Raw genomic sequence first — 15,503 nt, forward strand, 5'->3', positions numbered from 1 at the left:
ATGAGTTTATTAACCTTACGGGAATGGGATGCATGCCGTTCCTATTTGTTTCCAAATTCCAATAAAGTGAAACATAAACCAGAGAGGAAGAGGTGAAGTGAGAGGTCCCACTCCCGCGAGAATACAGCAAAAAGTAGACCAATCATAGAGAGACTGATAAGCAGAGCAGATCACCTGCCTTCCTCGCCTTTGGGACGACTCCCATTGTTAGGGCGGGGACAATACCATCTCGTCATTATATACAGTATCTCTGGAGAAGCCTGCTAGTGAGAGTGGACAGAGAGCTAGAGTAAGAAGTACTAGGCATAGACCGACAGAGAAATGGTCCAGGTGTTGTGGACTTCATTGGTTTTGCTGATCACCTTCAGGGAATCAGGTCAGTGACTTTATTATTGTTGTTTAAAAATAAATATTTATTTTGAACCTCATAACAACAGTAAACTAAATGTGATATTTAGTATATTGATTTGTGAACACAACACTTCACTATTATGCTAGACACATCACGTTACTTTTTAATAATATGGTAAAATGCTAGAAAAAAATGATTGAAGCAGTGACTAGAACAATTTATACATTTCCAGTATCACAGGAGGTGAAATGTTACAGCAGGTTTGATAATGGGGAATGTGGCGATCTCCTGGGAGAAGTGACAATTGAAGACTGTTGTCTTAACCCTCACTATGGCTACATTGGAGCAGATGGAAAATGCAAGTTTTGTGGGTGAGTCTCAATTGGTTCAGATTTGGATGTCTAATGTCCCAGTGCAGGATGTGATATGGTGTGTTTTATGTCACCTGTAGCCCAGCTTCGTGGTCTGAATGGACTACTTGGGGCCGCTGCTCTGTCCCCTGTAAGGAGGGAGTTTCGCAGAGACGACGAGAATGCCAGGGACAGGGAAAATGTACTCCGAAGAGTAGCCTTCAAGAGCTTCAGAAACTAACGTTAGAGACCAAAGTCTGCATTGAGCCAGACTGTTGTCCAGGTACAGACCCTTTCTAACAGTCAGGGAACATACATTCAATCATATCTGAAGTCAAGGTATTTTGTGCCTCTTTTGATGATCTTGCTGAAAATTGTTCAGAACATGGACAATGGAGCAAGTGGGGTGAGTGGCAGCCCTGTTCAGCAACTTGTGAGAAGGGCATGAGAAAGAGAGTGAGGACATGCACCGAACCACCACCTAGATGTGGAAGCAGCTGCGAAGGTCCAAGTGAAGAGGAGGAACACTGCGTGGTTGATCGCGTCTGTCCAAGTAATGACCATCATGATAAAGACACACTCTATTCCTTCATGTAATGCAATAGCAATCTCCATACATGATACAAGTTTGACATGTTTTCACCACTCACCTCCTATTTCGACTGTAGCCCATGGTGGTTGGTCAAACTGGGAGACTTGGCAGCCATGCTCAGGCACTTGTGCAAGGGAGGATTTACCCAGACCTACACAGCGGCGCTGCAGATCATGCTCCAATCCACCACCGTCCTCAGAACCCCCTGGTGATGAATGCCCTGGGTTAGGGAGTGAAACTAGGATATGTGATGAGCTTCCTTCATGTGCTGGTAAATGACATGGCAAAGCAATCAAATTTTCCTCTGAGGTTCTGACTGATATCCTAAAGCTATTGCTTGTATTCATACACAGAATGTAGCATTAACATGTACTCATAGTGTATGTAAAACAAACCTCCCTCTTTATCCTCAACAGTGAATGGTAACTGGGGGCCATGGGCCCCACCCAGCTCCTGCTCCGTTACCTGTGGGGTGGGGGTTAAGGAAATGCTCAGACAGTGTGACAACCCAGCCCCTAAACATGGAGGTCTGCCCTGCTCTGGATCTAATAAAGACACACAAATCTGCAATAGCAAAAACCATTGCCCAGGTAAAATACTGACAGCCAGAGAATAACCCATTCCCTCTGCCCATTTCATCAGTTATTAACCTCTGAGCAAATGTTGTTTTTAGTGAATGAGTCATTTGATCAAACTTAGCCTCTCTTGAGAGGATTATAGCTTTCACACAACTGAGGTCAGATGTTTATATTTTAGTCACTGTAATTATAATATTATATACTTTAACAGTAATAATATTACTGTTATGATATGGGGCGTAGTTTAGTGTTAGCAAAAGATAGACAGCACCCTTCCACACCACATCTCTAGGTGGCAGCGGTAACCGGGTCCAAGTATTGTGCGAGAACTTGATAAGCACACAGGTACGGCCTGCCAGTGTTTGTTTTGCGTTACCTCTTTAGTTTTGGATTTTTGTTCTTTCCTTTTTGTATATAATTATTTTCATCACCATGAACTGAACAAATGATAATCCCCTTGGGCTGGCCAACCTGGGGTTCAAGACAGTGCTGGCCCTGGACCGAGTTAAGGTTGCTGTCCCCTGGGGGCACATGCATACAACACTGTCCGCATACTTTGACTTTTCACATAAATGCACAGATTAAATCAGGTTACAGACCATTTAGCTAGTTCTAGGACCCCTAGACATAGCGAGTGTATCAACATCTGTAGGCTAGCTAGTTGGTTTCGTAACACTGTGTATGGTATTCAGTAGTGTAACCATTGTGTCCTTCAAGCCCTCCTAAGAACTGAAAGACTTCCCATGGGGATAATAGTTATTTCTTTGTTCCACAGTGGATGGTCAGTGGTCGCAGTGGGGGACATGGGAAGAATGTAAATCTAATAGAGGAAAAATTAACTGTCGTAAAATTGGTGGACAGCAAAGACGCCAAAGATGGTGTGAACACACAGGTTTTGGTGGGCTGACGTGTGAAGGAAAGATCACAGACTACAGGCCCTGCTTTGACATTAAATATTGCTACTGTGAGTTAATTTTTTTTCTTTCCTCCATTGATTGAGCTGTGTTTGTTTTGATGCCTTTTTCAACTTTAATTCAATCCAAGTGTTGCATTGTTTTTCAGTGATAGTTGAATAATATAAATCAGATTTCATAACCAGTAGACTAAGAAGTTATGTTCCTCACATAATGCTTCACTTGTGTTTAGTTGATGGTAACTGGAGTGAATGGAGTGAGTGGAGTCATTGTGAGCCCCCCTGTGGAGAAGGAGCCAAAAGGACCAGAGAACGCAAGTGCATACCTAATCTCTCAGAATACCCGTAAGGAGACTGTATAGTATACTATTATTACACACTGATTAACCAAGTAATTTGTGTGTATCTACTCTTATGCCTCTCAATAAGTAGGCTACACACAATTTAGGCAGTGCTTGGGCTCAGTGGCACATTCAATATTATCTGGTGCAGTGTGAAATCTGTGCACTCTGCTATTGTTTGGTGTGTAAATTGGGTGAATCTAACTCTTTATTTGCTATTTGTTTCCATGCCAGGGAGGCAATAGGGTATCCTATTAAGGCTAAAGCATATTTTGAAGGGACGCCAGATGCGAACTGCACACTGTTGAAGGACACACAAGAGACTCGGGCTTGTATAAAGGTTCCTCTATGTGACACATAGGTAATACCTTATCATTAACATTGATTTCACAGTTGCTATATCAATTTTAAATGGACTTTGGTCACCTCTAATGCTATCTCTAAATGTCTGACTTTTTTCAGAGTCTTTTGATCAAAACACAAGCCTGGAGGGGGATAAGGATTGTCAACTTAGAAAATGACACATTGAATTGTCTAGCCATGTGATTTCGCTGCCTTTGGTCACATATGTCTATGCAGCCTTCATGAACCAGTAGTAACACAAAGTAGTTTATTATGACTACACTTTTCATAATAATGTAATTTCCTAAAGAAATTAAAAAAACATTGTTCACTTCCTTTCAAGGAATTGCTTTAGTCTATGAAGTCTTTTAATTTCAAATGCAGCATTGCATTAACTGTAGTGATTATTGAAAACTTCATTAATGCATAACAAATTGTGTGGTGCCAGGACAACAACCTCTCCCTCAATGTGAGCAAGACAAAGGAGCAGATCATGGACCACAGGAAAAGGTGGGCCGAACAGGCCTCCATTAACATCGATGGGGCTGTCGTGGAGCGTGTTGAGAGTTTCAAGTTCCTTGGTGTCCACATCACCAACGAACTATCATGGTCCAAACACACCAAGACAGTTGTGAAGAGGTCACGAGAAAACCTTTTCCCCCCAGGAGACTGAAAAGATTTGGTATGTGTCCCCAGATCCTTAAAGCCCTACAGCTGCACCATCGGGAGCATCCTGATCGGTTGCATCACCGCCTAGTATGGCAACTGCTCGGCATCTGACCGTAAGGCGCAACAGAGGGTAATGTGTACGGCCCAGTACATCACTGGGCCCAAGCTTCCTGCCATCCAGTACCTACACTACCGTTCAAAAGTTTGGGGTCACTTAGAAATGTCCTTTTTTTTTTGTCCATTAAAATAACATCAAATTGATCAGACATACAGTGTAGACATTGTTAATGTTGTAAATGACTACTGTAGCTGGAAACGGCAGATTTTTAAAAATTGAATATCTATATAAGCGTACAGAGGCCCATTATCAGCAACCATCACTCCTGTGTTCCAATGGCATGTTGTGTTAGCCTTTTAAAATTATAAACTTGGATTAGCTAATTGATCATTAGAAAACCCTTTTGCAATTATATTAGCACAACTGAAAACTGTTGTCCTGATTTAAAGAAGCAATAAAACTGGTCTTCTTTAGACTAGTTGAGTATCTGGAGCATCAGCATTTGTGGGTTCGATTACAGGCTCAAAATGGCTAGAAACAAATAACTTTCTTTTGAAACTCGTCAGTAAATTCTTGTTCTGAGAAATGAATGCTATTCCATGCGAGAAATTGCCAAGAAACTGAAGATCTCGTACAACGCTGTGTACTACTCCCTTCACAGTACAGCGTAAAGTGGCCTAACCAAAAGAGGAGTGGGAGGCCCCAGTGCACAACTGAGCAAGAGGACAAGTACATTAGAGTGTCTAGTTTGAGAAACAGACGCCTCACAAGTCCTCAACTGGCAGCTTAAATTAATAGTACCCGCAAAACACCAGTCTCAACAGTGACTCCGGGATGCTGGCTTTCTGAATACTTACGTAAATAAGGTATTTCTGTTTTTATTTTTAATACAGTTCAAACATTTCTAAAAACTTTATTTTGCTTTGTCATGATGGTATATTGTGTGTTGTCACGTTGGAACGAGGGTCGGAAGACAGGCGCAGGAATGCGTAATAGGGTTTGTTATTACACCCAAATTACGGCGTGCCGTGTAAAGGCACAGGCATGAAGACCAAACAAAAGCGAGGAGTACCTCGAATAAATAACATAAGCGCGAGACGAGACGCGTAATCATCTGCAAAATCCACAATAGTACGAAAGCCAAAATACACAGCACAGGTACTCACACGAACAAACAGACAGGACAATCGACAGGACAATGGTAAACCAAGGACACACTTATACAATTACTAATCATTGGGAATAGGGGCCAGGTGTGATTAATGAAAGTTCCGGAGGAATCCGTGACATGTGTAGATTGATGAGGAACATGTTTAATTTAATTTAGAATAAGGCTGAAATGTAACAAAATGTGGAAAAAGTCACTGGGTCTGAATACTTTCCGAATGCACTGTATGCAAATACATGCTAGAATGCGCCAAAAGGATGTCGCTTGCTCATGCTTGGTTCTGCCCACCTCCTTGCTTGTTCTGCCCACAATTATTCATTTGCTCCCATTGGAAATGACAGGCTGTGGTCTATCTTGGGTTAGTTCAAAAAATATTTAGCTGTGAGTACTAATCCCACATGGGGAAGATATATTTTTTCCAAATACTTTATTTACAATATTCATCCCATGCCCACACACCTCTAATTCTGAAAAGGGAAAGTATACCTGTGAGAGGGGTCGCTCTGGTAGTAGTTGCAGGTTTTTATACACTACCCAAAACCAATCTTAATTAATTTGACAATTGGAAAAAGAGCTACTTCGTAAATACTGCAACGCGTGGTGGATTGAATTGAGCCACTCATTTTCATTTTCAAGGTGATGATTGCACTTTTCCTCCTAAATGTGAGCACACTTTTTTTCTTGCGCCCCATGGGGGATTCAAACTTATAACGCAAGTGGCAATAGATGTCAGGAACTCTGAGCTTTACCACTGTGAGATAAAGGTCATTTTATTATCAGAGCGTGCCAGTGGACTTCTGGTAAGAATGATAAAATGTTGGGCTCATGTACAACTACGTTAATTTATAAATATTTATGAGCAATTCCCCCTACCCACAACTTCTCACCTGAGGTGTGTTCAGTTTGCTTGAATGTTTGCTACGTTTTGGAATGGTTTGTACTGAACGACACGTTTCCCAAAATCGTTCTTGTATGTGCTTGAAGACATTGAGGTACATTTGCTCCTGTTTGGTGGGGGTGGCGAGGTGTGGCTTGAAGCAATGAGTGACGTATTTAAAGGGCAGTATCCATGCTGACAGTGTTCCCCAATCCACAACCCAACCCCTTCCCGTTTTTCAACTGGTCGTTCAGTACAGCACCGTTTCTGTTCAATTGAAGATTCCAGAACGTAAAAGCTTACTGAACGCAGCCCAGAATGGATCTTTTGCAAATTTGAAGGGGTTGGGCAAAGGCTGAAATTGGGGTTGAGAGTTAACCTTTAAGGCAGGCATGTCATACTCATTCTACAGAGGGCTTTTCAATTTAAACCTAGACACCCACGTGAGGGGAGTTCCTTACTAATTACACCGGATCTTCGCAGCTAGCTAGTTGCTACCAAGTGGCTATTGTGGCTAACGCCCTTGTCCAGAAGCATGCACCAGTTAGCCTCGAGCTAGGCCCATTTCCCGGCTAGCAAACAAAGTACACCACCTACAATACCTCTCTTGCCAATTGGCCTGGACCCTTTGTCGACACGGAGCCGCGCCGATCCATCACGACTGGTCTGCTGGTGTAATTCGACCGATATGCTCTCAACTGGCCTGTGCGTCGCAGATGTTGGTGATGATCCTTCTGCTAGACCCGGATTGCTAGCTTCCTGAATGCCATGTCTCCCGCTCGCCTAGCGTAGTAATCTGCTTCCGAAAAGCTCCCTGTTTCATCTATTGCTGCTCATTGGACCCTATGATCACTCGGCTACACAGCTGATGCCTGCTGGACTGTTCATTAACACGGTACTTCATTTTGTTTAGCTGTCGGCCCCAGCCTCGATCTCAGGCCCTGTGTGTAGCTAACTGACCCTCTCTGCCCTTTCATCGCCATTTACCCGTTGTTGTTGTCCTAGCTGTTTACCCGTTGTTGTCTCACCCGTTGTTGTCTTAGCTCTTTCAATCAACACCTGTGATTGCTTTATACCTTTCTCTAATGTCAATATGCCTTGTTTAGGGCAGCTCTCATTGTTTTATTTTACTGTGGAACCCCTAGTCCTGCTCAACATGCCTCAGATAGCCCCCTTGTCCCACCCCCCACACATGTGGAGACCGCACTTAGCTTAACTGGCGCCTCCAGAGATGCAACCTTTCTCATCGTCACTCAATGCCTAGGTTTACCCCCACTGTACTCACACCCTACCATACCCTTGTCTGTACACTATGCCCTGAATCTACCCTACCACGCCCAGAAATTAGCTCCTTTTATTCTCTGTTCCCAAAGCACTGGACGACCAGTTCTTATAGCCTTTAGCCGTACCCTCATTCTACTCCTCCTCTGTTCCTCTGGTGATGTAGAGATTAATCTAGGCCCTGTGTGTCCCCAGGCACTCTCATTTGTTGACTTCTGCAACCGTAAAAGCTTTGGGTTCATGCATGTTAACATCAGACGCCTCCTCCCTAAATTTGCTTTACTCACTGCTTTAGCACACTCCGCCAACCCTGATGTCCTAGCCGTGTCTGAATCCTGGCTTAGGATTGCCACCAAAATTCTGACATTTCCATCCCCAATTACAACATTTTCCATCAAGACAGAACTGCTAAAGGGGGTGGAATTGCAATCTACTGTAGATTGCCTGCAGAGTTCTGTCATACTATCCAGGTCTATGCCCAAACAGTTCGTGCTTCTACTTTTAAAGATCCATCTCTCCAGAAACAAGTCCCTCACTGTTGCCACTTGTTATACATAATAGGATTCAATCTTAGTCCTGTATTGACGCTTTGCCTGTTTGATGGTTCGGGGGGGGGGGCATTGCTGGATTTCTTATAAGCGTCCGGGTTAGAGTCCCTCTCCTTGAAAGTGGCACCTCTACCCTTTAGCCTGGTGCAGATGTTGTCTGTAATCCATGACTTCTGGTTAGCGTATGTATGTATGGTCACTTTTGGGAAGACATCATCAATGCACTTATTGATGCAGCTGGTGACTGATGTGGTATACTCAATCTATCTGCAATATTAAAGTTGATCTACCCCCTAAAAAATACGTTATAATTTTGTATTATTTTATTATGGCCCCACACTTCTAAAACCAAAGTTGCGCCCCTGGGTACATTACCAAACATATTTTCGATGTTTAATTAATGGGAACTCTGCCATTCAAAAAATATCAGAGCGATGACCCTTCCACTGTTTTGGTAAAACCCTTCCATTGTTATGGTCTGGTAAAAAGCTGATGCATGGGACTGGAGAAATGTATTCTCCAGTCTGCAAGTGTATTCTCCACTTGCAGACTTGTTTGCGTGTTTCTGTGCGTTTTGTTGCCAACCTTACTTTGCTACCTGACAACTTTACGGTTTTTACTTTTTAATTACCGTTTATATTTTTAGTTTTTCCCTCACTCAACTTTTTTTCATTCAACTTTTTCACTCCGGACGCTTTATCTGGACATGGTTCGTCAGGACTTCCAACAGCCGAAGCTAAGTAGTAACATTAACATGATGCCTTCTAATTGCAGTCGCTGTACTCATAATATACAGGGGAACGATTACCTTACGGCGAGGATAGCTGTGCTGCAAGCCCAGCTTCAGACGCAATCGTTAGGCAAGGGTAATTTCAGTGTAGGAAAGGATGAAACGGCGTCTGTGCCACCAGTAAGTACAGATAGTAACGTTAGTACAAATCCCCTCGCACGGTCCCCGCAGCCGGACAACTTTCTCATGGCTTCTGGAGGGAAATGCTGTAGTGTCGCTCATTCAGCCGACAGAAACTTTCAACCGGTTTTCCCCATTAAGCAGCGAGTCTGAGGCCAAGCCGTCTCTGGTCTCTACTCCTCCCGTTACGGGGTCTGAGACGCCGAAGCTGCCCACCATTAGCTCTGACAAATTGAAAAAAAACGAGTCAGTGGCGACTCCATTACCCACAGTATTATACTTAAAACGAATCATCCAGCGATCATACACTGTTTACCAGGGAGCAGGGCTACCAAAGTTAAGGCTAATCTGAAGATGGTGATGGCTAAAGCTAAAACTGGCGAGTGTAGAGAGTATAGAGATATTGTTATCCACTTCGGCACCAACGATGTTAGGATGAAACAGTCAGAGGTCACCAAGCGCAACATAGCTTCAGCCTGTAAATCAGCTAGAAAGATGTGTCGGCATCGAGTAATTGTCTCTGGCCCCCTCCCTGTTAGGGGGAGTGATAACACACACACAGTACATTTCAATGAAACATGGTGAAGCCCCAAAATTGCCCCCGCTAGAAGCCTGTGTTTCAGACATAAGGAAGTGGATGGCTGCAAACTTTCTACTTTTAAACTCGGACAAAACAGAGATGCTTGTTCTAGGTCCCAAGAAACAAAGAGATCTTCTGTTGAATCTGACAATTAATCTTGATGGTTGTACAGTCGTCTCAAATAAAACTGTGAAGGACCTTGGCGTTACTCTGGACCCTGATCCATCTTTTGACGAACATATCAAGACTGTTTCAAGGACAGCTTTTTTCCATTTACGTAACATTGCAAAAATCAGAAACTTTCTGTCAAAAAATGATGCAGAAAAATGAATCCATGCTTTTGTTACTTCTAGGTTCAGACTACTGCAATGCTCTACTTTCTGGCTACTCGGATAAAGCACTAAATAAAACTTCAGTTAGTGCTAAATACGTCTGCTAGAATCCTGACTAGAACCCAAACATTTGATCATATTACTCCAGTGCTAGCCTCCCTACACTGGCTTCCTGTTAAGGCAAGGGCTGATTTCAAGGTTTTACTGCTAACCTACAAAGCATTACATGGGCTTGCTCCTACCTATCTTTCCAATTTGGTCCTGCCGTACATACCTACACGTACGCTATGGTCACAAGACGCAGGCCTCCTAATTGTCCCTAGAATTTCTAAGCAAACAGCTGGAGGCAAGGCTTTCTCCTATAGAGCTCAATTTTTATGGAATGGTCTGCCTACCCATGTGAGAGACGCAGACTCGGTCTCAACCTTTAAGTCTTTACTGAAGACTCATCTTTTCAGTGGGTCATATGATTGAGTGGAGTCTGGCTCAGGAGTGTGAATGTGAACGGAAAGGCTCTGGAGCAATGAACCGCCCTTGCTGTCTCTGCCTGGCCGGTTCCTCTCTCTCCACTGGGATTCTTTGCCTCTAACCCTATTACAGGGGCTGAGTCACTGGCTTACTGGTGCTCTTCCATGCCGTCCCTAAGAGGGGTGCGTCACTTGAGTGGGTTGAGTCACTGATGTGATCTTCCTGTCTGGGTTGGCGCCCCCCCCCCCCCTTTGCCAAAGTGGGTGGGGTTATATCCTGCCTGTTTGGCCCTGTCTGGGGGTATCATCGGATGGGTCCACAGTGTCTCCTGACCCCTCCTGTCTCAGCCTCCAGTATTTATGCTGCAGTAGTTTATGTGTCGGGGGGCTAGAGTCAGCCTGTTCTATCTGGAGTATTTCTCCTGTCTTATCCGGTGTCCTGTGTGAATTTAAGTATGCTCTCTCTAATTCTCTCTCTCTCTCTTTCTTTCTTTCTCTCTCGGAGGACCTGAGCACTAGGACCATGCCTCAGGACTACCTGGCATGATGACTCCTTGCTGTCCCCAGTCCACCTGGCTGTGCTGCTGCTCCAGTTTCAACTGTTCTGCCTTCGGCTATGGAACCCTGACCTGTTCACCGGACGTGCTATCTGTCCCAGACCTGCTGTTTTCAACTCTCTAGAGGCAGCAGGAGCGGTAGAGATACTCTTAATGATCGGCTATGAAAAGCCAACTGACATTTACTCCTGAGGTGCTGACTTGTTCCACCCTCGACAACTTGTGTGATTATTATTATTTGACCATGCTGGTCATTTATGAACATTTGAACATCTTGGCCATGTTCTGTTATAATCTCCACCCGGCTCAGCCAGAAGAGGACTGGCCACCCCTCATAGCCTGGTTCCTCTATAGGTTTTGGCATTTCTAGGGAGTTTTTCCTAGCCACCGTGCTTCTACACCTGCATTGCTTGCTGTTTGGAGTTTTAGGCTGGGTTTCTGTACAGCACCTTGAGATATCAGCTGATGTAAGAAGGGCTATATAAATACATTTGATTTGATATTCACTCTAAAAGTCAAAGCCAGAGCCATGACATCAACATAAACCATGTTTTGAGGCGTTACATTGTTTGTTTACAATGACATTGTATACAAACAATTAAGTAAAACAAGCTTATATTCTGGGTTCTGATGGAGTACGACAGTTGAACTAAGCTCATGAGGCACTTATAACGTATACTCTTACAGAATCAGTGGGAATGTAACGTTAAGGCAAAATACCAAAAAGTGGACTTAGTGATCGCAGTTGTCTGTTTTCATATCGTGGCCGAAATAGCTCAGTTGGGAGAGCGTTAGACTGAAGATCTGAAGTCCCTGGTTCGATCCCGGGTTTTGGCAGTTAGTTTTTCCTGTGTAGCATAGTCTCGCGGAACTGTCCTTTTAATGCTTGCAAAACACCGGTATGCTACCTGATGGGTGTTTTGACTTTATTTTGCACTACCTGCATTGATGCCAGCTACATAGAAAGGCTGCCTCTCTCGTTCTGTTCTCATTTTATATTTACAACACCCGGCCCGTACATGGATGGAACAATGACGTTATAAACACAGAGTTTCTAAACTCAGAGACGCAACATCGCGAATTTTACGGGAACGCTTGGAAGCAAACTAAATAGACCAATCCGGGGATATTATTATTATTATTATTTTTTTTTTTAATTTTATTAACAGCAAATCCATACAGGAAGTACTTGTGGGAACACAAGTTAATAATCTCCACCCGGCACAGCCAGAAGAGGACTGGCCACCCCGCATAGCCTGGTTCCTCCTAGGTTTCTTCCAAGGTTTTGGCCTTTCTAGGGAGTTTTTCCTAGCCGCCGTGCTTCTACACCTGCATTGCTTGCTGTTTGGGGTTTTAGGCTGGGTTTCTGTACAGCACTTCGAGATATTAGCTCAGGGGTCGGGAACCTTTTTGACTAAGAGAGCCATGAAAGCAAATATTTTGGAAATTTATTTCAGTGAGAGCCATATAATATATTTTAAACGTGAATTCAACTAAATGTCAGTATAATAAGCCTCTGAATTTGTCGAAGTGCCGCTTTACATTCGACCGTTTCATCAATGTAATTTTGTCATTGCAAATTAGACACACCGCAGAACCTGCTCTCTCCACAAAGGCGAATTCTTCGGTCCATTCGTCCTGAAATGTACGATACTCGTCATCTTTTTTCTTTTTGCCATCTTCTTCGTCGAAGGGTTAGCTTTGAGCTAATGACCGAGCAGACTGATTCAAAAGGAGGCGTTTACCTGTTTTACCTAGCAACGGCCGGCGTAGGCCAGTATCATTTAATTAAAATAATGGACAATTGCTCCTGCAGCCCTGAACAGGACATGAGCAGTGAAAAATCGATGGTTGGATTAAAACAAGTGAGAATAGGCCTCCAGGGTGGCGCAGTGGTCTAGAGCACTGCATCGCAGTGCTAGCTGCGCCACCAGAGTCTCTGGGTTCGCGCCCAGGCTCGGTCGCAGCCGGCCGCGACCGGGAGGTCCGTGGGGCGATACACAATTGGCTTAGCGTCGTCCGGGTTAGGGAGGGTTTGTTTGGTAGGGATATCCTTGTCTCATCATGCTCCAGCAACTCCTGTGGCGGGCCGGGTGCAGTGCGCGCTAACCGAGGGGGGCGGGTGCACGGTGTTTCCTCCGACACATTGGTTGCGGCTGGCTTCCGGGTTGGAGGCGCGCTGTGCTAAGAAGCAGTGCGGTTTGGTTGGGTTGTGCTTCGGAGGACGCATGGCTTTCGACCTTTGTCTCTCCTGAGCCCGTACGGGAGTTGTAGCGATGCGACAAGATAGTAATTACTAGCGATTGGATACCACGAAAATTGGGGAGAAAAGGGGATAAAAAAAATAATAATAAAAAATCACACTTTTTTTTTTTTTTTTTTTTTTGATCTGCGAGCCAGATGCAATCATCAAAAGAGCCACACCTGGCTCGGGAGCCATAGGTTCCCGACCCCTGTATTAGCTGATGTACGAAGGGCTATATAAAATAAACTTGAAATACATAGTATACAAAGGACAATTGGGCTTGAGGTATAATATCATAAAGGGACATACATACACTTAGAATTCTGACAGCTTTTTTGTTAATAGAGTATTTAATTGTCTTAAAATATAGTTCCATTTATTTTTGTAAGGTAATAAAATGTGGTGTTTCGTTTTAAAATTTTAATTTGTGAATATGAGATTTGGCCAAAAGAATAATGAAATTAATTACATAAACGTGTTTCAGTTAATTTCTATTGTAGGTAAAGAATCCAAGCAGTACATCTCTCCACAATATTGTAAAATCTTCATAAATGTGTTCAATTATAAATCTTCTGATGTCTTGCCACAGTTTCCTTACATGAATACAATGCCCAAAAATATGCAACACTGTTTCTGGGTGGTCATTACAAAAGGTACAATTTGAGTTTATGTTTTCCTTAAACTTCTTCATTTAGTGATTGGCAGGATAATATTTATGAACAATTTTAAAGGAAACTTCCTTAATTTTGTTAAGTAGGTATGTGTGTGGCAATATCCAAACTTTTTTCCAACAGATATTATCAATAAATCTGTTCCAATAAGGCATGACATAAGGTGTAGATACAACATCCTGCTGAAACAAGGTTCGTATCGCTCTGTTGTTGAATGGACCAAAAGATAAACAAATCTTTCCTACTGATGAGTCAACAGTGGTAATGTTCCTGAATAATAAAGCAATAACTGAGGGAATGGCATCTAAAACAATTGCAAAATCTTTAGGTGTTAGGACCTTGTAAAGTGATAAGAATTCCTTATAACTAAGTTTAAAAAACTCTGCATTTACAAGTTGGCTCACCAATAGGATATTATTTCAGAACCAATATTTAAAAAACAAATAAGTATTTTTATACTATATATCTTGATTATTCCATAAATAATATCTGTGTGGAGAAAATGTATGCTAATAAATTAAGGACCATGACAAGAAATCCTGCCGATGAAAAGCAGAAAGTTTCACTGAAACTTTGTCAATATTATAATTGCAAACCAACATGAAGTTAAGGCCACCAAAAGTAGAGAAGACATGATAAATGTCTTCATGATAAAGACAGGAATAAAATTCCACATAGATGTGGGTCTTCTTAGGAATTATTTTATCCAAAGGATTGTCACGACTTCCGCCGGTCCCTCTCCTTGTTCGGGCGGTGTTCGGCGGTCGACGTCACTGACCTTCTAGCCATCATTGATCCATTTTTCGTTTTCCATTGGTTTTGTCTTGTCTTCCTACACACCTGGTTCCAATCCCATCAATTACATATGGTGTATTTTACCTTCTGTTTCCCCTCATATCCTTGTCGGAGATTGTTTTGTTTGTATGTGATGTGCATTTTAGTATTGGTGTGCGACGGGTTTTGTACCCACTTGTTATTTTGTACATTTTTGTTGTTTTGGAGTTTGTCAGTATTTATTAAACAACTCCGTTTATACCAAGTTCGTTCTCCTGCGGCTGACTTCCCTGCCACCAACACGCACCCCTTACAAGGATCTTAAAAGTATTATTTAAGGTAGTAAAGTCCAGAAAATTCAGCCCACCATACTCATAAGTGTTCATTACAAAAGTGTTCTTAATATAATGGGTACGGTTTCTCCACAGAAAGTTGAAAAGCATCTGGTCTATCTCCTTGCTTATTTTACCGTCAAGATATAAAGATAGAGCGCCATATGTTAGCCTAGAGATACCGTTAGCCTTGGTTATTAGGACTCTTCCTTTTAAAGATAAGTCCCTCTAGCCATCAATTTAGCTTCTTCTGTTTTTTTTTAATAAGAGGGTTAAAATTTAGTAAGCCTCTAGACTTCTGATCCTTAGTAATGGGTATGCCTAAATATGTAAGTTCTTCTTTCACTGGAATACCATAATATGAAGGTGTCGCACAATCTTTTACAGCCATGAGTTCACATTTATTAATGTTAAGATGTAGACCAGACTCTTTGGAAAAGGATCGTATCACATATGGGAATTTGGTTAGCGTCTTTCAGAAAAAGTGTAGTATCGTCAGCTAGCTGGCTCATAATAATTTCTTTACCAGCTATGGAAATACCTTGTACAGGACTATTATTTAAGGA

The 15,503-nt window shown here is 42.7% G+C and overlaps 1 protein-coding gene, 1 long non-coding RNA gene and 1 other non-coding gene across 3 annotated transcripts; all 3 read left to right on the forward strand.

Moving 5' to 3' along the window:
* Nucleotides 1–243: 243 nt before the first annotated feature.
* Nucleotides 244–3,814, forward strand: LOC129860924 (properdin-like). The gene is made up of 10 exons (XM_055931854.1): nucleotides 244–376; nucleotides 585–723; nucleotides 804–985; nucleotides 1,085–1,255; nucleotides 1,371–1,565; nucleotides 1,711–1,884; nucleotides 2,648–2,836; nucleotides 3,019–3,130; nucleotides 3,361–3,487; nucleotides 3,589–3,814. Exons 1-9 carry the CDS (start codon nucleotides 322–324, stop codon nucleotides 3,485–3,487), a joined length of 1,344 nt encoding a protein of 447 aa, XP_055787829.1. The 5' UTR covers nucleotides 244–321; the 3' UTR covers nucleotides 3,589–3,814.
* A 2,721-nt stretch (nucleotides 3,815–6,535) lies between these two features.
* Nucleotides 6,536–14,870, forward strand: LOC129860925 (uncharacterized). The gene is made up of 2 exons (XR_008760480.1): nucleotides 6,536–7,135; nucleotides 10,864–14,870. It is a non-coding gene; the product is annotated as an uncharacterized LOC129860925 (long non-coding RNA).
* Nucleotides 11,681–11,752, forward strand: trnaf-gaa (transfer RNA phenylalanine (anticodon GAA)). Its single transcript has one exon. It is a non-coding gene; the product is annotated as a tRNA-Phe (tRNA).
* Nucleotides 14,871–15,503: the final 633 nt, after the last annotated feature.

This window comes from Salvelinus fontinalis, chromosome 8, assembly GCF_029448725.1.
Source record: "Salvelinus fontinalis isolate EN_2023a chromosome 8, ASM2944872v1, whole genome shotgun sequence".
NCBI classification, from domain to species: Eukaryota; Metazoa; Chordata; class Actinopteri; order Salmoniformes; family Salmonidae; genus Salvelinus; species Salvelinus fontinalis.